Source organism: Pagrus major, chromosome 9, assembly GCF_040436345.1.
Source record: "Pagrus major chromosome 9, Pma_NU_1.0".
NCBI classification, from domain to species: Eukaryota; Metazoa; Chordata; class Actinopteri; order Spariformes; family Sparidae; genus Pagrus; species Pagrus major.
In genome coordinates, this window is record NC_133223.1 from 22,301,877 (window position 1) to 22,326,997 (window position 25,121).

Genomic DNA, 25,121 nt, shown 5'->3' on the forward strand with positions numbered 1-25,121 from the left:
TTTAAAGCATTTGGAGAAGAGATAAGATTTCAAATTACCGTTTGAGATTGGGAATGACAGTCCAGTGGAATTGGAGAAGGTCATTCCACCATCACAGAGCCTGCTGGGAAAAGAGAGATGAACATTTACTTAAATTTATTACAACAGTAAATTAAGGAGCAGACAGAAAGAAGACAGGGAAGGACAAAAACAGAACGTCTAAAACAAAACTTCAGAGCTGGCCAGAAAATATCTTAATAAATTGAATTTGCCAAACTCTGCCATCAAACTGGCAGTGTTAAAGTAAGTCTGATTCTGCTGTCTCACCAGTCGCAGCATTTGTGAGCTATATTTTAACTAACCACTCAGATTTGTTAAGAAGCCTGGCAGGTTAAAGTTGCGCAAGTGGGTCAGGGGGGACCACATGAACACACGAACACATGCATCTTTTTTACACCTAGATAAAAGTGTAAATTAATTTTTTTCCCTCTAGAAATAGGTAATCGACTTTCCTCATTCCAGTAAACAAGTTTGCCTTCCTGTTTTTCTACCTCCATGTCAGTGATAACCGTGACCAGAGCCATTATGTGGTCTGTCAGAAACACCTTTAAGGAATTTCTTCAAATTTGGCACAAATGTCGACTTGGACTTGAGGACAAACTGTTGAGATTTTGATGGTCAAAGGTCAACCTCACTTTCACCTCATGTCTGTCCCATTCTTGTGAACACCATATCTCAGGAACATGTGGGGGGAATTTCTTCAAATGTGGGACTAAATCTTTAAGCACAAATACAGTTGTGGCAGTACTCTGTCATAACGCAAAACACATAATACTTTCTTTGACACAAAAAAACACGGTGCCTGAGTACAGTGCTTGTGTGTGTCTAAGTAGATGTCCGCACAAGAAATGTGTGTCTGTGTTAAGTATACTCAGCATCCCAAAGTGATTTTTCTGCATACACACACTTACACTTAAACACACAGAGTCACTATCACGCTCTGATGATACCAGCTACTGGGCATTGCTTTCCTGCCTGTGTCTTATCATACATTAGACCTGGTATAACGGTGTGTGAAGCTTTGATGGTGCTCAAGAAGAAGTATTAGGTTCGATATAATGTGCCGGAGCAACAGAAGCGTCGCGCTGCCAGTATTGTACTGTAAGAGCCCACCGAGCCTGCTGTAAGAGATGATTAATACACTCTTTGATGTCTTACCGCTTGCAGAAATAATCCGTTTAGAATGGCTCTGATGTGTGTGCCTTTGTGTGTGTGTGTGTGTGTGTTTGTGTGTGTCTATTCCAGTGGAGTTCATGAAACTGGACCTCGCTTCTTTGCAGTCTGTCCGTCAATTCGTCCGGAGCTTCAAGGAGCGGGACCTGCCGCTAAACATCCTGGTCAATAATGGTGAGTGATGGAGGTGTCTTGCTCTTGCCGTTTGCTGTAAATGTGGAGAAGTCCATCGAATATTCAGTCAGAAAAGTAGAAATCCTCTGCGGAGAAGTGTAATTTAGATGCTGTCACCTGACTGAATTTAAAAAGGATTAGTGTTAAACTCAGCTCACTGAAAAATATATGTAATAAGTATAATTTCAGCATTTTTGCCAGTAAAGTACTGGAAGATCAAAACTGTGTTTCGCATGTGCTCCGTCAGACATTGACACCACCCAGCATCCTCCAGATGTTTGATTGAACTGATTCTATGTTCTTTAACACTTTTAATGATGTAAGTAGATATTGTTAAATATATTTACCACACAAGACATAGAGATCTTGGAACTGTCTGTTTTTTCAAGTTTACATTTATATTACTACCACTTGAGAGTTAGGAAATTCCTGTTTTTTTTTTTATTGAAAAAGTAAAAGTCCGACATATTTAAATCACTCATAATCTTAATGTCCGGTGAAAATAATTCCCCATTAATTTTATTAAAGGCGCTGTTAGTGATTCTGGAGAGGGATTGTTGAATCTCATTTTGAGCCAACTACCCAAATGAGAACACCAGAATCAACAATCAACTCTCTTTCTGCTATTATATCTGTAGTTGGGTACTAAAGACAGTTTAACGAGCATATTTGATACTAAAACACTTGTGACTCACCAAATGATTAGTGGTGTCACCATCATAGCATCAGTAAACACAACTCATAGAAAAACTTCATAAGGACGAACTCTTCCTAAAGTCAAAAAACTGTTGTTTTATAGTAAAAATAAACACAATGAGACACATACTTATATACTGTTTGGCAGACTGAAGCAGAGGCAACAGGCCAGTTACAGTTCTTATATAAAAAATACCACAAACACGTAACACACACACTCTTCAGACATATTAGAGATGCTTGTTGAACAAGATATTAAGAATATTATTAACCAGATCATGACTGTCTGCACTTCTTGCACCAGTTTTTTTATGTTGTGTGTGTGTAGTTCTGTTTCATCAAGCCCATCTAAGAATTTGGATATTAGTGGTCTAAAAGTTAATGAGCACCATGTTGTGAATAGTTTCAAACTTCACTGAAATGTATGTTTGTGTGCTTTAAATGCTTCTCTACCTGTGTATGTGTGTGCGTGTGTTTCTCAAGCGGGTGTCATGCTGGTTCCTGAGGGCCGTACTGAAGATGGATTTGAGCAGCACTTTGGTGTGAACTACCTAGGACACTTCCTGTTGACCTGGCTGCTCCTGGACACGCTGAAGGATTCTGGGAAATGTGGTTACTTCTCCCGTGTCGTCAATGTCTCCTCGTCTGCACACAGCGTCGGCGATATCAGACTAAATGACCTAAATAGCTTGTAGGCTCACACACACACTCACACAGTCACACATATAAGCAGTCACAGCCAGATCACAGCTGGTCATTTTGTACTGTTGGCTATTTGTCATGCTACTTATAATTACATTGTGCTCAATAAGTTAATTGATGAGATGTGGACAAAAATAGAAAATGATACCATAGTTGTATTAAACAGCAATAATCCCTTAACTGTGTTTGTTTTATTTAAGAACATTTCCAGCTCCAGATTGTCACATTCACCTGTTCTTCCTCTGTGCTGGCATCACGAGCACAAGTGTCTGATTCTCTGCTGGCATTAGGTGGTAACTGTTGGCTCCAGTTGGCTCGTGCTCATTCCAGCTTGCAGCGCTCCTGTCCAGAAGCATTAGCCGCCTGAATATCTTCATTGTGTTGTTACATTACCTCAGCCAGACTTAATACAAGGGATAGTTGTGACCGCATTTTACTTTCACAGAAAAACACGGCCAGAAGCTGACATAATACATTTATTAACAGCATATTAAATAACAAAATCCTGTGTCGCCAGTGAGATGTTGTCAAGACAACTTTTTTGCCTCCGCTTTTCGGACATTGAGAAATTCACTGAGCGTTAAGTCATGTGCCACACCAGCGCAACATTTTTGCCTGATAAAATACAGAATATATATCGACACGAGCCCTAAGCACAGCACGACATTCAAAAGCCACGTACTCCAGCAACAGCCCCGCGCTTTGGCTTAACAGCACTTAATATGATCTGAAATGTTGAAGGTGAGGAACACATTCGCGGGCCAGTTAAGAAATAAAACAAACAAGCAATGGTGCAACAAGTACTGCAGCAGTGGCCACAAGACCTCAGAAAAGCGTTAAGCTCCAGAAGCTGAAGAAATGAACAATACTACAACAGCTAAAAAACCAAACCAGAGTGGCAGGAGAACTTCAACTGGGCAGGCCGTCATTATATAAAAATAATGAGTCTGTGCATCAGCAGGTAAAACAATAGTCAACAGATATGTAAATATAAAAATTACTTTGCATGTTGAAAATATGAGCTGTAAACCTTCTAACAGGAACACAGTGTCTGGAACTCGATGTCCTCAGACTTTAGATCTTTATACGTTTTTGGCACTGTGGCTGTGCAGTCGAATGATGATGTCCGGGCCTCGATTCAGATGCGTCACATCAATGACACTGTGTGTCCTTGTTTACCAAATGTGCCCGTTGAGCCAGAGGATTCAGAGAGGTCTTGTTAAATTTTCCACTGTAAGAAGAATTTGTCCTTGTTCAGCAGAACAAGTTTTTCTTGCGTGAAAAAAATGTTACCGACTGAGGCAACTGTTGATCAGAATGAATGGAATAAAACTGAACTGTCCTTGTTAGGTTTAAACGGAGGCACGTTTAATGTAAAAGTCTGACGCTGTGTCATTCTGTCTCTCTCTTCAGCCAGTGTTATTCAGCCCACGCTGCTTATTGTCACAGTAAGCTGGCCCAGCTGTTGTTTAGTTCCCACCTCCACCAGGAGCTTCAGCGTGAAGGCTCCCCACTGAGCTCATGTGCCGTGGATCCTGGCATGGTGGATACTGCTCTCTATCGCCACCTCTGGATGCCCCTCAGCCTGGCACAGAGCGTCATCGCTCGTCTGCTCTTCAGGGTAAAACACTGTCCAGATTTAAATGTGATGTATTCACACAGAAAAAAATATTAAACTACACTACACATTGAACATTTTTGAACACGTAACTAAACATTAAACACTTCTCAAAAGAGTATTTCATTTTCCAGTAGTGTAACTGTTCCATGGTATACTTTTCAGGGAAATTCCAGAGGATGTACAATATAAATCAAACATGGCTGACGTGGATTACGTTCATGCATTTCCGCTCTCAGTTCACAGCACTTTGTCTCTAACCCTCAAACTTGATTCTGTTACTTTATGCTACCAGAATATTTTAAGAACACCAAGGCTGTCATCTTGGTTAAATCATTTTTTTTTCCCTCAATCCCCTTAACTGCAGTTTATTCCGGCGTTGTCCTTGTGAGGTTTCTCTTAGCTAAATGACTGGAATATAAATGTCGAGTAGGTAAAATTAGGTATTTTCTTTAGGTTTGCAAACCAAAAGATCTGCACTCCAAATGTTAAATCGCATATCAAGGAGCTTAGATTTTTATTTTAGAACTTAACAATTGAGCCAAACTGTGTCCTCCCTCATTATGTCAAGTTAAAATCTTGGATATCTGCAGCAAAACAGTCGCACTAGCAATTATGTTAGCCATTTAAATCAGTAACTTTGCCTTCACATGGTCTGCTCTCCTGGAAAGAGACTGCTCTCCTGTTACATTTTCTTCAAGGAACTCACAGTGACCTGAAAAAACAACCTCGAGTGCAGACATTGTTCAGGATTTCATTATACAGGATAAAACACAGACTCATGCATGTGCTCACACACAATCTATCCACATCGCTGAAAATGTAAGTGCTGATGAAAATCACGACAGGCTGTTTGCTGTGTGTTATATTTTAAAATATATTCCTTGTGCAGCTTAAAGCGCTGGCCGCAGGCTGCTGTTAATGTCCCTGGGATTTAATGGAAGGAGACGTGTGCGTGTTTCAGCCCCCAAAACTGCAATTGTCACAGGCATTTGCCTCCAAGCGCAACCTTTGGGAGGGTTCTGCCCCACATACACAAACACATTAATCACACAAACTCATGCATGTAATCATTAACACTCACACACACACAAAGCGTGATTCTTGCCTGTTGTAACACCTTTTTTTTTATCTCGAGCCATGACATTTAGGTTAATGCAGAGGCAAAGGCTGGACGGTCAGTAGAAAGAAAAAACTGAGAGAAAACATTAGTGAGAACTGTATTCTAAATATAATGCATATAGAGAAGTGCCTGGTACTATGTGCGTAATATTCATGTACATTGTGCAAATTTGCAATATACTACAGAATATATTGATGTTTTTTATCTGTAGTCACGGTGATTTATCGAGTTGTATAAATGTAAAAATAAAATAGCTATACGATGATTCTATTGTTTAAATACGCAGGTGTGTACAAATATGTAGTGTATTTTTAAGACTGTCCTCCTTACAGTTATAATAACACATCATATGGGCTTTTATATGGATTTTCACTGTCATTTCAACTACACACCTAATAATAAAACCAAGATTGACCAATCAGAATATTTAAAAAAAAGACAAAATGATTGTCCCATACACATGCAATAGTATATGTAGTGAAATGAAATGCAATGTGATTTTTCTTACGGTAAAAAAAAAAGGATTTTAAATGTTAAGTATAAAAATTCAAGGTTAAAAACGAAAAAAAAAAAAAAGTATGAAAGCACATATGCCACATGTTATCAAAAAATTGAAACTAAATTACAGTTGTGCAGAGTAACCCTAACCCTTTTAACGTAATTAAACGAGTCAATGTGATGTCTTTAGTCTTTCATTTTATCTCGATGTGGTGTGTTCACTTTCAGCATTTTATATCTGAGTAGACACTGATGGTTTTAGACAAGGAAACAGAGGAGATACACGGCACTGACACTGGTGATGCTTTTAAAAAGTCGATGAAGCCATCAGCACCGCTTGCCAGCATGACGCAATCAATATTCAGATGAAGCGGTCCTTGTAATTGGTGAACATTGTTAAAAAAGTGCAATATCCTCTGTGAGAAAAGCAGTCAAGTCAAATACAATAGAGCAACAGGTGAGCCGGTCAAAGAAGTCCACGTTGCTTGTGCGCAGAAATACAGGTGGAACAATGGATTAGGATGCGCAGGAAGCAATGATTATTATAGCACTGGAAACGTATCACTATCTGCTCGAAATAGATGGATGATAAGAATGGGTTCAGGGAGCTGCTGCTGTCTGCTGTCTTTGGCTGTGGCTCCCAGACCTGTCAGTGACCCGACCAAATATTTAGCCTGCTTGATGTTTTCTATATGTGGCTATTGCCACTGCTGGATGCAGAGTTCACGCTGCTCTTGACATTATATGAAAAAGTCTTCACATGTTGCTAGCAGTGTGGCAGCAGTGTGTATGAATTAAAGATGAAACCAGTCCTTCAGGACATATTGCACTCTATGAGCATTATTTAACAGACTTACTGTCGTGGACGAGGATGAATCATCCGCAAATGGTCTTTGTCTGCTTTTGGCAAAAGAGAAATCACAGCAGAACTCATACTGTGGCCCACAGACTGATTGATTATTATATGGTACAGTGAGAAAAGGGATCAGTACATTTTTAAAGCAATCATAAAACTCAATACTGTAACTGTTACAGTATTGAGGCAGGAAAGGCAGGAGCCTCTCCTTACCAAAAGCCAAAATCTTGATTGCAGCCTTGATCTCTGACTCTGAGACACTTCATTTTAAATGCTCTGTTTCAGTAAGTACTTCCCTTGAGCTGTATTTACATTCAGGAATTGAGAACTTACTCCTTGTGCCAACATTTTCCCCGCTTTATCACCACTCTCAAAATACTTTCCTCAAAGTCTGTAAAGTGCAAATTATGTTTCTTCATGCAATATAGTCCTCAAGTCTGCCCGAGTGAATAGAACTAATTTCTTAAGCTCTGAATTGCTAAGGTCCTCGATACGCTGTTGCTCTAATTTCTTTAGTTCAGCCTTCAGAATATGTTTTTTGGCACATCTATATTCTTTGTTGAGGCGTATCAGCGTCTATATGTGACTTTAAAAGCCTCCCGTACCGTCTGAATAGATTAAACAGAATTCAAATTTACAACAAAGAAATCTGATTTCTTGTCCTTAAAGGTACAATGTGTTAGAATTTTAGATGAAAATATTAAAAAAATTAACTCAAATTATCAACAGAATTGAAACATTACTCTCCTGGTGCTCCGAGCTCACAGTGTGGACGACTAGATGTACGGCAAATCAAGCTAAATAGCTAACAGAAGGGAAGCAGCAGTTAGGGGTCACTCCGGTGATATGCTGCCCCCACTGCTTGTTTTGAGTATGAATTTGACAATTCCTACATATCTCACCTTTATCCTCCAACAATTTAATATTAAAATTTCAATAGAAACGGGAGAATATTACAGAGATGGGGGCGTGATCAGATGTTCATATATTGTCAGAGCTAATTACGATCTTTCTTAAAGTATTTGATGAAAGCAGATAATCTATCGTCAAACATGAGTTGAGAGCTTCGGAATAAAAAGTGTTTTTCCGAGGCAGGGAGTTTGTTGATCAGCGTCCGTCAGGAAGGATGTATTCATGGTGGTGCATGCGCTCTCTCTTGGTCTGATGCTGCCTTTACTTATTTATTGTTTGTATTTTATTTTATTTGTTTTATTTCTTCACTCTTATCTGATCATCTTGCTTCTATATTCTTAAATATTTCTTATTTAAGTAACGGAGAGAAGCCACACAAAGTTTCATTGTAGCTGGGTATAATGACGATAAAGTCTCCAGGGAAACTGCGATAAAGTGCTACATAAGGTTGACTGAGGAAGCTGTTTGGCCAAAATTTGAAGCATATTTTTTTATAAAAGTATTTTTTATTATTTTCAAGAAATCCAGAAGATATGATGTAAATCCCTTTTTTGTCAGCAACTTTGTCTATTCATTTGAAATAAATGTTTTTTCGATAGCAAGACACTTCCAACCCTTGAGGCTCCAATACCTTGGACAGAAAACACTTGTTGTGTTTTAATTTCTTTGATTCAGTCTCGTTCAAGTGGCCTTCTGGAAGCACTGCAACATTACACGCCAAGGACTATAAATGCAAGATTTTTATATATATTGCTTTGCGTTAAGTGGGACCCCACTTACATTCCTTTATATCATTTTAATAACATCGGAACGCATTTAAAACGCTGATTATGTGACATCATTCTCTCTTGGGTTAATAAGGGTTGATGCATCTCAGCTTGAAAGGAAAACGAGACGAGACACATAAGACACATAATAATGCCACTGGGCAAAAACATCAAATAAAAAGGACGTGTTGCCCTTTCAGTGCGACCAGACAAAGATTTTAATCAAGAGCCAACTAGATAATTACAAGGGCGATGGTCTGACATTATTTTTGCAACTGGAAAGTCATAAGCAAACGTAATGAGCCTGTTGTCATGGAGATAAGCTGTTTTGTTTTATTTTATTTCCCACAAAAAGTGATCCAGGAAGTGCCACAACCCCTCCATGTGTGAACGGACCTTTAAACTACAGACAGCAGCGTGAATAATGAAGCACGAGTTGTGTTTCCCTGCATCGTCGCTCGTAATGAAAAGTATAGCCCCGCAAGCAAAGTAATAATTCATTCAGAGAAACAATTAAAATTCATGTTTGGAAGTATTGTGCAGTACGACAACGCACACACACACACACAAAGCATGCAAGCACACTGTTGATGCTCGCAGGATGTGATCCCCTCTGTGCTCTGAAACCTGCTCCTGGTCTCACAGCTGACACTGAGATCATTGTTAAAATGCATCAACACTAACACGCACACTTATGCATGCAGACACAAACACACACACGCATACACACACACAAACACACACAGACCCTGAGCTCTCTTTTCACTGACACTAACATACAGTGACATCAGCCCTCCTCTGGCATTCACACACACACCAACACACACACACTGGGGCACTTTATTTGTTTGTTGCAGTGATAACTTGTTGTTGAAGTTGTCATCCCGCCATCACCCCAGTCCTTTGGTGTGCAGTTGTTTTTGTTTTATTTAGATGTGTATATATATTTATATATATTTAATGATGTGTGTGTTTTCCTCAGACTCCCGCAGAGGGCGCTGCCACTGTGCTGTACGCCGCTCTGTCACCGGACCTGGAGGGGGAGTGCGGAGGAGGCTACTGGGCCAATGGGCGCCGGGAGATGACAACACCGCCGACCTTTGACCCCCAGCTGCAGCTGAGCCTCTGGGAAACCAGCCTCCGGTTGTTGGGCCTGCACTAGCATGGGACTAAAGGACGTCTAACTGGACTTAGCACTCGGGCCAACCAGCCACCTTCTCCTTCTCCCCTTTTCTCAGTGTTCTCCTCTCCGTGCGTACCTCACATCGAGGCGTTCCTAGTCATTTTACGTTGACAATCTCATATCCCACCGCTGGACTGTGATTGGTTGTTTGGAGAGTGAAGACCTCTTTTTTTTTGTTCCAGACCCGCCAAAGAAGGGCTACAGGGAATGGACGATGTTCTTTTTGTCTTTGTTTGCAAACATGTTACACACACGTACACACACACACGCTAAGGTTATATCGACATATGATTTTGTTGACATTGCTGACATCGGGCTTCAGTTTTAAACAGATTATCAGTTGTCATTCATCTCTGATCTGATAAAGTTTATTCCCCGATCGAAGCTGAACTCAGATGTCGTTCCACGGTGTCGTGTTCAATGACAACCGCCTCACTCTGCCTTAATGTCATTAGTCTGGCTTTGGGTGATGCTTCTTCAGAGGCTTTTCCATCCTAAAAGTAAAAATTAAGGCAAACAGTAAAATGCTTTTTGGACTTCCATTCAAAGGCTGAATTTTGGCATAGTATACTGACTTCAAATTCACGTCGGTCAAACCTTAGCACACACACACACACACACATGCAAACACACACATTTCACGCATCATGACAATGATCTGATCTTTCAAACCTGGACCCGCCTTGCCGTGGCAGGGGAATGTGATGTCAAATCACATCGTCTTACCATCCCGCTCTTTTTAAGCACTTTATTTTCGTCGGTACATTCGTGTTGACTGCTGGTACGTGTATGATAAGCTGTGTTTTTTTCCTGCTGTTTTCATGAAGATGCTGGGAAAACAATATCAACTCCTCTTTCCTCTCTCTCTCCACGGCTCAGCAATCCAACAAAAGACGCTCCTTGACTGGACTGATCGGGGGATTTGGAGAGGGAAGAGATCGTATGTAAAAGTTGGCCTAAATGTGGAACAGTTCCCCCTATAGACCCTGAGAGTGACGAGGCATTCGGTTTTGTTCTGGGGGGATTTTCTTTGCTGTCATTTTCTGAAGGATTTCCAGTCGTTTCTGTTTCGCTTTTGTCTGCTCAGAAACAAAAAAAGACCGCCACTCCACTGTCCCAGTTTTCCTTTGTGATCTGTGTTAATCGGTTTTACTGTGTCTGTGATACCTGTGTGTGTTTTATGAGTTAAGAATTAACTCATGCTATAGACCCAATTCATGTTGATGGATAGCACAACAATGGCCGGTCCTAGAGGAACAGCAGTGGGAAGATGAGGGAGAGAGGGAATGCACCTTTTTTATTTCCAGTGTTAAAGCTGTGATTGGTTCCTCATTGCTGCTGCTGCCGCTTCCTCACTTGGCGCAGCTCCCAGTGCATTGTGGGATTGAGATTTCCCAGTGGTGAGAATCAAACTCCATCTGCTGAGCTGACACACACACACACATACACACACACACACTCAGAAACAGTGGAGGCAGTACATCCAGGCACAGGCTTATCTAAACAAGCACACAGCAAACAAACACGTCTGTTACTCATGCAGGAAAATACTCACACACACACACATACACACGCCGCCATAATACCATCTCCACTGTGATAAACCATTTTAGCTGTGAAGATGAAAAGTTTTATCTGAAATTAAAAAGTTTTGGCTAAAAATCCTTCCCCACATGCCATCCCATGGCTATAAGTGTCTGTCGTTGCTTTGAATACTGCCACTGAGCATCCAGCATTCGTTATTATCTGCCGTATGTGAAGCAATAGTATCACTGTGGTAGCTAATTCAGCCAGTAGCAGAGAGCCAGACACTCAGAAAAGGAAAGAAAGAAAATATATAAATGACAAAAGATACCAGCTTCAAGTTACCCATATATCAGGTATTCAAAATGTCTACATGTATGAAAATATCTAATGAACACATTGTCAGTGTGCATTGTTTTGAGTGGTTTCTGGAAAATCTACAGTTTTTCAAGCAGTTTGAAGATGTGTCCCAGTTCAGGGGCTGGATCCTCTGAAGGATGTGTCCCTCAGAAGTCCAGGCTGAAACTGCTCCTCTCCCCTACATGCGACAACGGTTTAGACTCAGAAATACATCTGATGGTGTGTTCAGGCGCTCCTTGTCAACCCATAAAGTTGAAAATGTCCATGTTTATTGTAGGATGTTATCATCAAAAAAGCAACAAATGTCAATGCAACACTAGGCAAATAGTGGACCAGGTTAATGGGAAAAAAAGCATCCATATTACTTCCATTGATTTGTAATGCCCTGTGATTAACATGCCCATGCTGCAAATAGTGGAGTTCAGGCCTGGCTTCCATTATTTACAACCTTTTGTTGGTTTAGTCCATGTGATATGTTTACCAGCGATAGATCACCTTAACACAAGTATAGGGCTGTGTATCGGTACTCAATACCTTTAATCTATCGATGGAAATAACCCTGTACCAAGGAGTAGTACCAAGGAGTGGTGGTGGCATTTTACACAACTTAATGCTTCTCTTCACATGATGGGGAAACGAGAGAACAATACCCAGTCCTACACTTGTACTTGGTAAATATGACATGACTGTGTGAATTTATGAGTAGAAAAGGATTGCCTGAACGCAGTACATAATGGATTGTTGACTCGTGTCGTCCAATTTTGGGTAAAATAAATAGCAGTGTTTCATTAACTTTTTTTGTGGAGGAGCCTTTGTAATTGTATGAGTCTAGTAGCTCATTATGAAGAAATGCATCTCTGGAGGGTCGATCTTTAGACTAATGCTGTGTTCATGTCATATGGGATGGATGGTTGTGATAGAGAAGATTCCCATGTCCACATGACCTGACAACTAAAGACTGTTGTTATAAATACTATTAAATGACAGTACATCCATTTGGGGTATCCTTGACAGACTTTAGCTGATGTTTAGCATCCATTTTTGTTTGGATTTTAGGCATTTCCATGTAAGACACGAGAAAAGTTTCTGAGTAATAATGACTTGATTACTTGGATGTTGATGTGAACAGCCTAAACCTGACAATATGACTTGAACACAACACTGCTCTAGGACAACACCTCAGAGTTTAATCTGATTGGCTCTTATTGTTGAATTACTGAATTCTGTCCACCTCATTTTAATGAGAGTATCTGATTCCAGTTCAACCCAATCACCAGGATAAATGCTAGCAATGTACGTTTCTGCAAACCATGTATATGTTTAAACTACTTTTCTTGATGTCCAATTTTTAATTTTACTCTATGACAACGCTGTGCTTGTGGTCTGGTTAGGTTTAGGCACAGTAACCACTTGGTTAGTGTTAGGAAAACATCCTGTTTTGGCTTACCTGGTTCTGTGGCCACAAAGAAATGGCTGGAAATTTCCCAGACGTCTAGTTAAAGGTAAAAGGTTTACAGCCTCAAACTGTCCTGATGACTTGTCAAAAATATCTGGTTGTGATACCATTAAGACCGCTAAAAATATTCCATGGTTTCCTGTTTCCAAATGTCGAAATGCCTTGCACTAGAACTATCCAGTGGTTTCACGCTCAGTCTCTCGCTTGGCAGCCACCTAGCCATCACGCCATCACCATCCCCTCCTCCATCTGACATGAAAGTCAGGTCATATACATGTAATATAAATGAGATATAACACATATTGTATAATACGTAAATACGTTGATCTGATACACATGAAACGTACAAATGTAACATAGCCGTGGTTTGCAGAAATGTACGATGCTAACATTTTTATCCTGGCGAGTGGTCCAGCCAATCAGTTCAGCTTTAAACTCACCATTATTTTGCAAAATATCACAAACCAGACCCTCAGTGTATTAAAACGAAGTTAAACTCATCCTTATTTAAAGCTGAATGCCCTCAGAGGTGCGGTGTTTTTTTCTGGTGCTGCAGTTGTGTGGGAATTGACTCTAAATGCCAGCAAAATTCATCAGTTTTTGAGATCTAATTTTTCTCGTCGCACTGCTCGGAAACAAACTAGTTATCGCCTCAGTGCTTCTTTGTTTAACTGTGTGGTTCCCCGAGGCTACTGCAAGGTACTGACTAAATAACAGAATAACAAACAAAACCAAACCCAGTCCTGATTAAACAATTGCGCTCGCTTTCCTTCACACAAATAAAAACACCAGCTTACTACTTTTTTTGACAGTCGATGTTTAAAAACCTGAGCGGGAACGAGAGAGAGAGGGAAAACGTCACCCACTGTCATTCCTATCTGAGCACAAGGTTTTCCAAAGACGAGACGAGCAGGAGTGTGAGGGTCTGTCCTGGTGTTCTCCTTGTGTCAGTGTGCAGAGGAGGGCTGCTAAATTATCAATGAATTACCTTGTTATATATTTAGCGTACTCCTCCTGAAGCGCTCCACACAGACAGGACAACACAGTGAACTCTCTGAACTTGAATTGCAAATATAGAAAAAGAGCAAAAAAGAAAAAAACAGCTGAAGTAACCGTCTGTGATATTGTCTGTGTGTGATTTACTCGTATATGATTATTTCAAAGCATTGTCACCCACTGGACATTGACAAGTGGAGCTGTATGTAGACTGACAATGCTCTAATAGCCATTCTTCTGTCTGACCTGGGATTACATTTATATTAAATGTTTGGGTCCCAAGTTCTGCAAATCCTAAATGTGTATATGTATAGGAAGAGAGATAATATAAAGATGTATACAGGGGGTCAGCAGATGAACTGAGTGCTCACTCTGGTAGAGAAAACACATCCGTATCCATCCCCCCTATAACATTCTCTCCTTTAGTGTGAGTGCAACCTTTCCCTCGAGTCCCTGCAGGGCTGCAAATCGAGGATGTTCCCACCTCAGATCCGGCGTAAACACTCAGTCCATCTGGGCCCCTGGAGGATTTACGAAAAGTGCAAAATGTTTTTATTTTTAATCATTATTTTGTTGTTGTTGAGATACACATCTTATTGCTTTTGCCGTGCCTATGAAGAAAATCTCCCTCATATATGTGTAACTGTGAATTTTTCATGTAGAATATGAGCTCGTAGAAACTGTGATTACCGTCTTGTCCTGTGCATTGCTGTAAGTTTTTTCTCTCTTTTGGAGTGATTGGAGTGTACGTGTGAGTGTGTGTGTGTGTGCGTTCGTGTGTGTGTCTAGATAAGGGAGTTCATGTCCATGTTTTTTGTCAATGGTTGTGACATTCCAGCAGCAGCCGCCACCTTTTCTATTATCCAAAGCTTCTCAATAAACATATCATTGTGCCACTCTGGCTCTCCCTCCTTTACACTGTGTGTGAGTGAGAAACTGTCAGACTGATGACACGCAGCATGAGACAGCCAGCCTCCAGCGCAGTCTGAACTTTGGAGATATTCTCAGATCCATCAGTGACACACACACACACAAGCACACTTACTATCAGGTCACTAGGATTAACTCCTTCCTGTCATACATACTTTAGAGATTTAGTGCAGTCTTCAAGTATTTCACTGCAAATACCTTCAGAAACTACACAGTGGTGGGAATGTAATGAAGTACATTACTCAAGTATTGTATGTAAGTACAAATTTAAGGTACTTATACATGTATTACTTGGAGTATTTTTGTTCTAAAACATATTCAAAACATACCTGGAGCTACATTTTCCTGATTATACTTACATACATTGTCAGTGCAGGACTATGTATTATTTTCAGTGTGGTATTAGTAGCCTACTTCCTCAATGAAAGCCATTATTTCACATACATTTCACATGTTAACCACTGAAAATTAGGAATTAGCACCCTGTCATATGGAAGTCCATTTAAAGGGGGAAAAAATGCTTTAAAACTCTTAACCTTGATAAGAAAAAAATTCCCATGGAAAGTCAGAATTATTTCTGATTTTTTTAGCTCATAATTATGGCTTTTTATATCATAAATCTGACCTCTAATTCCTCTATTTTGACTTTTTTCTATCTCATGATCATAATGTTTCATCTCATCATTATGACTTACCATGGGAATATTTTTTTCGTCAAGCTCAGTTTTCATCTTTTTTTTTCTTTAACTGGCAGAAATGGGCTTCTATACCATAATGCTCTGTGACAGGTATTAAAAATGTTGAGCAGCAGGCGTTACTGACTTTGATTTTGGATCAAAATGTCAAGAGCAAAAGCTTAGTGACTTTATCCTATAAGAAAAAAAATCCTCTCCTGACAAGAGTGGTGTCTTTTATGATGAAAGTGCAATCATCCACAGTACACAAGGTGTCACTGAGTGAATTGATGAGTAAGAAAATTATATTCTTTGGTCTTTAAAGTCACCAGATCTCAACCCAGCTGACCACCTACGGGAGATTTTGGAGAGTCATATCTCAGAAAACCCACAAATCTGAGAAGCAAAGCAAACACTCTGCACTAAATATATTCATATATCTTGGTCCCATAAGTGCAACAAATGAATCAGACTTCTCTTTTTCTGCATATGTGACATGAAGTTTTTGTTAGAAGGAGCAGAGAAGAGCTCTTGTCATCGTGTCCAAAAGAAAAGTGCTATTGAGACATTTAATTATGCAGCAGCGCCGCACGGCCTGAATCAAAACGCTGGGAAAATGTAAGTCAACTCATCAAGGTGCATTTGAATGGCAGGCGAGCAGCGTTACATCATGTACACGTCGACTTGTGAGAATGAATATCTGACACAATGAGGAGAATGAGGTGCTCTCACATACAATACTGTGTGTCTGCTCTAAATTGACTGTCGTCTGGGCTCACTCAGGCAGAAAACAGAGAGGGAGAGACAGAGAGAGCAACCTGAAATGACAAAATGATCATCCTCATTTACGACTTGGTAATTGATGCTCATATACTCGGGACAGATTATGGTTTATAACAGTGAGTTTAATCCTCAAAGCATTCTAAACACACTTAATAGGTCCTTATTCAAGCACTAAGTGGCAGCTCTCCCTCCATAAATTCCTTATGGGAGATTTAATGAACTCATCGCATCCACACTCATAAACGAGGAAGTGGCTAATAAGCATTCATTTATGTAATTACCTCCAAATGACTGAGAGGACATTATTATTCATGGCAATATTCAAGAGGGACCTGGTTGTGCACAGTCACTCACCTGTTTCACCTGCAGTCCCACAGTCCACTCAGTGCAGCGCTCCACAGCCTCAAGGATCATAGGTTTCTTACTGTATTGCACCAAATACTACGGAAGCCTTCAACAGCCATATGTTCAATTACTTTTTTAATGCTGTTATCTTGAGATCACAAGTTAATTATTATATTATCTTGAGACAATAAAGATGGTTTTCTCGTGATAACAGATACATTTGTCTTATCATCCCGAGATAACGAGATAAATTCAAGACAAAAAAAACAACTTATGGAGGCGTTGTGTCATTATAAATTATCTTACTTTATCTCAGGAAATCAACATTTGTAATTCTGTGATAATGACATAAATATCTTGTGATCTCAGTGTGTTGGATCTATGATGCATTTACTGTAGGGCTCCTATAAAAAACCCAGTTCATCATTTTAATGGTAATTGTTTGACATAACTGTAATTTTATTTTACATTTTAAGTATTTTATCTATGGAATTATCTACCAAAATTGCAAATTTTAGGTCTTTTGAACAAATATATTTTAGTTTACATATTACTATCTTAATTTTCCTATCAGATTATCTTCATAATCATCAAGTTTTTAGTGGGTATTTATTAGCTTATTGTGGTATTGACTTTTCTTTGTCAGTAACAAAATCCACAAACAGACACCAGAGAGTTCGGATTGTGCAGTCATACCTTTTTCTACATAAGTGCTCGATACAGGAGCCCCCCAGGGCTGTGTGGTCAGCCCACCCCTGTTCACACTGTACACCCATGACTGCGCTCCCAGACATCAGGAGAACGATGTATGTGGACGACACCACCATCATACAGCAGACCGCATTACAAACTATGATGAGAGTTCATATCAGGAGGAAATCAACAATCTTGCAGAGTGGTGCACAGAGAACAATCTACTGCTTAACATCAGCAAAACCAAGGAGCTGATTGTTGATTTTTAGAAAAAAGGAGGCAAAGACACACACCCTTCTGCATCAGTGGAGCTGAGGTGGAGCAGGTGAACATTTTTAGGGTCCTTGTAATCAACATCATAGAGAACCTGTCATGGTCATCACACATCTCCACCCCAGTAAAAAGAAAAAGCACAGAAAAGACTCTACTTTCTCAGAACACTTAAGAAGGCTAAATTTCAGAGCTAAATTCTTGTCATCTTGCATCGGAGCAATAGAAAGCATCCTGACTGGAACCATTACAGACTGGCATGGATCGTGTCTGTGTCACCTCCCACCACCACAGGACACCTTGCCAGTAGCTGTTGAGAGAAAGATGAGCGATTGAGCGTTATCACTCATTTTCTTCATGTCATTTCAAGGATTTAAATCAGTGAGCCTCTGATCACAAATCACCGCCAACCTGTCCACAACTTTTGCTTGGAATCTATCAGACATGGTTAATTAGTTTTTTCTCCCCCTGATCTGAGGTCAGTGTCCAAAACAGATGTTTCCAACAGATGTCTAATAGGGGCACTGAGTTTTTATCAGTGACTGGAGGGAAAAACCAGAATGACCTTTTCTTTGACCTTCAGGAAACTGAGAGGAACAGGACTGAAAAACAACAGCTACAGTGTTATGAACATAGAGTTGAGTTGAACACAGAAAATATTTCTGTATATTTTGGTCATCTCTTATCTGGTTGATAGAGAAACGAAACCCTGTGTTACGGTCATGAACCATGACTGTTGCTGTTTTCGCTGGTTGGCCTCTATGGTAGATAAAATATAAGTGACCTCTATGGTGGCGCAATGTGTAAGAAAACATGATACATTACCCTCTAGGGTGACCATGCAGTGGAGAAAACATGATTCAGTGCACGGTTGCACATGCAGCTGTTGACCTTTTTTATCTTTTAGCTTTGGAACAATGCATTCTCCAGCTCATCCAAAAGTTTCAAAAACAAGAGTTTGCTTTATTTAGTTTATGTCGACTTTTAATGAAGTGTGTTTTACGATGTGTTAACGAAGCATTTCAATGACAGAAACGTGAATTCAGGAGGTTTACGGTTATATGTTTCTGTTTAGTAAGGAAAGCAGAAGTAGAATATTTCATTACTTGACATTGCGTGAGTTTATTTTGCTAATTTTATTCCACTAACAGCTGACTTGTATCTGCCATGAACAAATACATTTGTGGTCATACCGTTTTTGTCCACTGGGGCAAAAACAAATTAAACTTCTCATGGCAGCTTTAAGTCAGCATGACCTCACTCTACAGTGGAGAGAGCGACAGAAACTCACACGTTGCCCTCCCAGTGGAGAAAATGTGATAAAGTGCACTAATGGGTGCCCTTAAAATGGAGAATGACACAGTGCCGTATAGGCTGCCCTACATACTACAAAAAGGACTGGAACAGGTCCGACACTTCTCTGTGTTGAACAAAGGCAGCCGAAGAAACGACAAAACCCTCAAAAACAAATGAGGATCTCTTTTCCCTCGGAGTGTGAGAGAGGTCTGTCTGTCTGCAGCTCTACCTATTAGCAGGCTCTAAGTGTGAGATTAAGACAGCCATTAATCTTCCAGGCAGCGGTGGTTTGTGGGAAAGGCCTGACAGCCCAGGGCTAAGTGATACATGGACCTTGTCAAGGCCCCTGATGGAGGGATAGATGGGTGGACGAAAGGACACACACACAGACAGACACACACCTTACCTGACCAATAAGGTGTGAGAGGTGAAAGATGGCTGCAGACATGGTCAGACTTTAGATTTTACTGCACGAAGCATCCAGAAAGCGGTGGAACTTCAACAACAAACTTCCCACGATATTATATAAATACATTTATATATTTAATATATAATTGGTTATATTTAAAACCGATCTAACACAGCCCCTGTTGTTCTATATTCCTCTGCTTTTCTGTGCAACAACACCGATAATAAACAACTTTCGGACAGACAGATAAAACACAGAGGTCGACCCTGCTTCAGAATCTGGAACAGGTTTCTGCTCCAATAAAAAACTGCTCCTCTCACCTCACAGCAACACACATTTCTCACATTTCTCACAGGTTTTCTGTCTGGTTTGTTTGCTCTGCATCTCAGTTAATCTCTTTCTAATTATGGACCATTCTGTGCTCTCTAATTGTGCAGCCAGATTGGTTTGGTTTGGACTCGGGTTTATAGGCAGCGGTTGGAGCGGGGCCAATAGAAATACAGATGGAGACCTCAGCTCTATATTTCATACTCAACACTGTTTGTTCTCATAAGTGGTTTTTTTTTGCGTCATATGATTTTGTATTCAGTATAGTTTTGCTATATATTGAAATATTTTGGGTTTGATGAAACTATATTTCTCTTTGATGAATGTTAATGCACAATACCATATGCTATTAGTAGCCCTTTAAGATGAAATAACGCTAATGCCAATTATACATCAGACGACAACAAGCAGAATGTGCAAAACCAGTAATAAAATACAAAGAGTGAGCTCCAAGCTTTTGTGTTTGTGGTGATGCAAGTATAGATTTCCGGTGAGGTGAGATGAAATAGCTTTGAATAAAAGGTCTCTCCTTCACCTTATTGTAATCCAGCCTCTAATCCAGGGCGCCCAAACTTTTTCCCTTAGAGAGCTAAAACTGAGACTTAATGATGGGCCACAGGCCAAAAGCAGCGTGCGTGTCTGGCATGCATTCCTCTCATTCCTCTGGTTTTTAGAAGTTTAATATATATAGTTTTTCCAGACACCTTATCGCTGACTAAAGTAACCCGAACAGCATGCACTTTTCTGTGCCTGCAGGCACGTGCTGGTACTTCTCACAAACACTCACTTCCTCACTTCCTACGACAAACCTGCTAGACTACATCACAGGCAGGTTACCCACAAAGAGGTAGGGATCAGTAAGGCCTAGTTTTGTTATATTGATTTGTGTTTGTCTGGCACAACCACCTCATCCCATCCACCCCAGCATTTTAGGAAGAAGCAGAAAAAAATCACCTTCATTTTCACTTCTTCTTTGAATCCTTCAGTGTCTTCGGTTGTCGTGTTATGTCTCCGTTAACACGTATTTTCACAAAGGAGACCCAACACACTGAAAAAAAAATTCAATTATTTGTACTGTAGCTTGAGCAGGAAAAATACTGTGATTGGCCTTCGGTAACCTACAACACAAACAAAGCGGCTCACCTTGCAGAGAGTGTAAGAAAATAAATAAATCCTGTCTCGACCACAGTAAACAAACACAGTGACCTGAATTACATCGCAATTTATTGTTTTATTTCACCAAATTCAACATTTACTGCCATAATTTGTCTAATGATGCATCATTTTTTAAGCCAAATACTGTGTCAAACCAATTATTCTGGCGCAGGATTGGTTTCCCTGCCTTCCTCTTCCCGTTTCCACAAATGCAGTGGGGATTATGTGTTTACAGTGGTGCATTAGTATCATATCACGGTCACAGTCAGTGTGTTTAAGAATTTACAGTATGAGGGGTTGAGAAGGTGAGCGCTGGCATACTGCTCAGCTTTTCTTTGTGTGTGTGTGTGTGTGCATGCCTTACTATCACTTAAGAAACACACGCGCACTTATATACACACTGAGACGCTCGCAGAGATGTACTGTAGGAGAGGATGGGATTTACTGTCTAAAAATGGCCAAAGAGGACGAGGAGGAGGAGGAGGAGGAGGAGGAGGAGAAGGAGGAGGAGACGAAGGCAGGGTAAGTGAGAAGATATGTGGAAATGTTGCGAGAGAGGAAGGGGGATGTATTCCTCTCTGAGTCGACATGGAGAGGAATAAGAGCAGTAGAGGGAGAGAGAGGAAAATAAAGGAAAAACAGAAAATCAAGAAATGCAGGAAAAGCCGGAGTAACAGAAAATTAGCTGTCATTTTCTAAGTGAGATTTATATATTTGTTGGACAACAACGATGAACCAATAACTCAGATCATTTATTTAAGCCTGAGTAAAAGGGAATGTCCATTTTTCTTTTTGTGTTAAGGGCTCTGCAACTACACACACACACACACACACACACACACACACACACACACACACACACACACAAGGACACACACGGACACAGCGAGGTCTGGCCCGTCTGAAAAGCTGATGGCACAACAATCTCCAGGGCACAATGCTTCACTCCACCCACTCATCTCCGCTGAGAGCACTGAGAGAAGGAGAAAGAAGAAGGGGGGAAAATGGAGAGGTGGGAGGGCAGAGAGCTGCGAGAAAAAAGAGAGAGAGAGAGGAAGAAAGTGGAGGAAGGGACAGGAAAATGAACACAGAGTGGGCAGAGAGACAAGGGGAGGAAAGGAAATAAGAAGAGGAAGGGGAGGAAAGTGCAAGAGGAAAGGGGGCTGGAGGAGGAGGAGGATGACACAGTGGGGGGAAGAGGAAGAGGAGTGTATGTTTGCGTCACATCTGCAGTGGAGGAGAACTGCCTGACAGTCATCAGACGCCTGCTGAATGACAATCTCCCCTCCTCTCTCAGGTGGCTGCCTTTTCCCTCCTTCCTTTTTCTGTCTTTTCTGGGAAGAAAACACTTCGCCTCACTCGCCCTGTACCGCGTCCTTGAAAACTCACAATGCGGGGTGATTTTCACACCTGGCAATCCATCTTTTCAACGGCAATATGAGCTCCTGTAGCTTGTACGGCCAGCCAATACCACGTCATCACGGTCGATAAACTATTACAGTCGAATCGATGCTCAGCAGGAGACATGAATTGAATACAGTCAAGGTGCACCTGCTGTAATCTCCAGCCATCAGCTGCCACAGTGCTAAAGCAGAAAACGAGGGATGGGTAACAGGTTGTGGCCTTAATGATGACAACTATGTGACTGAATTTGTAAAGAGTTTCCTAACAGCCTGTAAGTGCAGTCTGTGAATTGTTATTGGAGGGTTAATGGGCAATAACATTATGAATAATGTTTATGTGACAGGTGTTTGGTTAAAGCAACAGTGTGACATTCTGGGGGAATACGCTTTGACGTCAATCCCACAGTCTGATGAGGAGATCGATTAATTAAACCGCTGTTCGGTGCAGGATGTGTTTACAGAATACAGGAAGTAAGGGGCTTTGGACAGATTCCCAGCAGTGGCTCCATCAACTATAAAAAGAAAAACAAAAGACGATGTTGAAACCTAGAAAATGGCTACACAGTGTTTAAATGTCTTCTAATTTTTACATTACATGTCCCTGGCCCGTGGAGACGCTGTGCACACTACTGCCCCACAAGCCTCTTGATGATGATTGGACTCCCGTGATTAACAGATACTGTATATTGACGTGGCAGATGATACAAAATACATACATGCTCTTTTCCTTTTAAACTTTCTGTAAGAAACGATAATTCTTCTCCCCAGGACATCGGAAATGTATATTTGAAATCTTCAGTATTTCTTTCTCTTCTCTTCTCCATTTCCATTTCTCTTTTCTCTCACTCACTGAGGGGGACAAGGTGCCACAGTGCAGCGCCAGAAACAGGTTATGATAACGAAAAGGGGAAAAAGGGTGAGATAAATCATAAATCTGTCATAAATCAGAGAAATACAGGAGAATTGTGACCCCGGGAGGCAACCGAGAGAGGGCAATGAAAAACTGGAGTCTCTGTGAGGGTTGGTAAGTATGGATGTAAGCCAAACCTCTAGTAATAAAATATGACTACCTCAACCACATGAAAATGAATTTGCATAACAGTCTCCAAAATTAACACACAGTTGTATCCTCATGTAAATTCTGCAGTGCAATGCCTACTGAGACTGATGCAAACGTGTGACATTTGTGTCATTTGCACATCTGCGAGAGTTGAGGTCATGACGTTAATGTCGCTGATGTCCGGACATTCATAAACAGTAATGGAGGAGAGGATAATAATCGCTAAACGAGGCTGTTTACGGACAGCCAGAACTGTACGATGTAACTAGACAGGACAAAAAGGGAGCTGGTGTGAATGAAAGTGAGCTAAGAAGTCAGACTACCTTGTAAGTGATGGAAATATGTTTCAGCACAGCTTAGCCCTGATCGATCCGAACTCCATTCACAGAACAAGCATTTTAAAAGTAGTTTGCCTGTCGTCTAACCCACAGACCGGACAAAACATGAATTCAGGCTTTTTACTAGGCTGCATTATGATGTTGTTATTTCGGTGTCCTTTTGATCCATTTATGGCAGTCAGACCACAGCAAAATGGCATTGTTTTGGGTTCTTACCGATGTGGTAAAACAGATTAATTCAGTCTATGTCTACACACCTATTAAGAAACACCTATTAAGCACAGGCTGAGAACAGGGCACCGGTCAGACTCAGGTAGCCCTCGACAGTGTCTTGGTGTCGTCTCAGTCTCAAATCTTGATACTCTTTTGTCTTGGTCATGACCTGGTCTCAGTTTATTGTCACCTTATTCAAACTCTTTTCGGCCACGTCTTTAAATGGGACATGTGACACATATCAATGATGCTGGTGTCCTCAGTGGTAGCTGTAGGTCTTATTGTTGTGGTTGCGTCAGTTGATTTTCCTCCTCTAACCTGTTAATCTGAAAATATTCAAGAAGAGCTGCACATTCAGGAGAAAACAGGCTAAAATAAAGATGACTCACCGATCTCAACACTGTTTTTCAAGTTTACAGTCTTTGGCTGTTGGCGACACAGCCACCTCTTTGTTTTCCACAACTGTCATCTGTCAGGGCCTCCACGCAGTCAGTTCAGCCATGTTTATTTGAGTCCCGTCACCGTTAATTAACAAGAGCAGATAATGACGTGCTGCTCTGCCGAGGGTTTGACAATTCTTAGCAAACTGAATCAATGTTTGAGAAGCTGTGCCATTCAAGTTGTTGCTCTTGCTCAATTTGAAGTCCGCTGAATGAAATCCATTAAAACAATTCTTTTCTTTGCCTCCGATGGATTTTGACAGAACAATTTTTATGTTTTTTTTTCTTCACTTTTTTTTCAATTTGTCAGAACAAAAATACTTTGCACAATACAGTCTTTTCATTTGTACTGTTGTATTGAAAATCACCGCAGGCTCCAGATTTCAACATGTCACAAAAAAACATGATTAGAATTTCAGAGTTCATTGATCTGGTGCTTATTGAGACAGTAAAGTGAACGAAGCACAGAAAATAAACTGCTGTGTTGTCGTCTTTGAGACTAAAACCGCAGAGATGTCACGCCTCGAGAGAGACAACTCACCTCGAGGTTTTCTCCACACCCACAAAGTGTCACCTTTTAAGGTTTTATTGTGTAGCTGAAATTGCAAAAGAGGGAAGAATTCACAAAGGAGACTGAAGTGATTAGACCCCATCCGGAAATTAATTAACAACCTGTGAAGACAGCAGATGACTATTTTCCCCTGGTGG

At 40.6% G+C, this 25,121-nt stretch overlaps 1 protein-coding gene across 1 annotated transcript in view; it reads left to right on the plus strand.

The window, feature by feature from the left end:
- Window positions 1-14,973, plus strand: part of LOC141002610 (polyprenol dehydrogenase) — a 40,502-nt gene extending 25,529 nt beyond the window's left edge. The window contains exons 4-7 of the mRNA XM_073473967.1: window positions 1,285-1,386; window positions 2,566-2,773; window positions 4,198-4,405; window positions 9,541-14,973. Of these exons, the coding sequence (XP_073330068.1) occupies window positions 1,285-1,386; window positions 2,566-2,773; window positions 4,198-4,405; window positions 9,541-9,720 (698 nt within the window). The 3' untranslated portion in view covers window positions 9,721-14,973. The remainder of the gene's footprint in view (window positions 1-1,284; window positions 1,387-2,565; window positions 2,774-4,197; window positions 4,406-9,540) is intronic.
- Window positions 14,974-25,121: the final 10,148 nt, after the last annotated feature.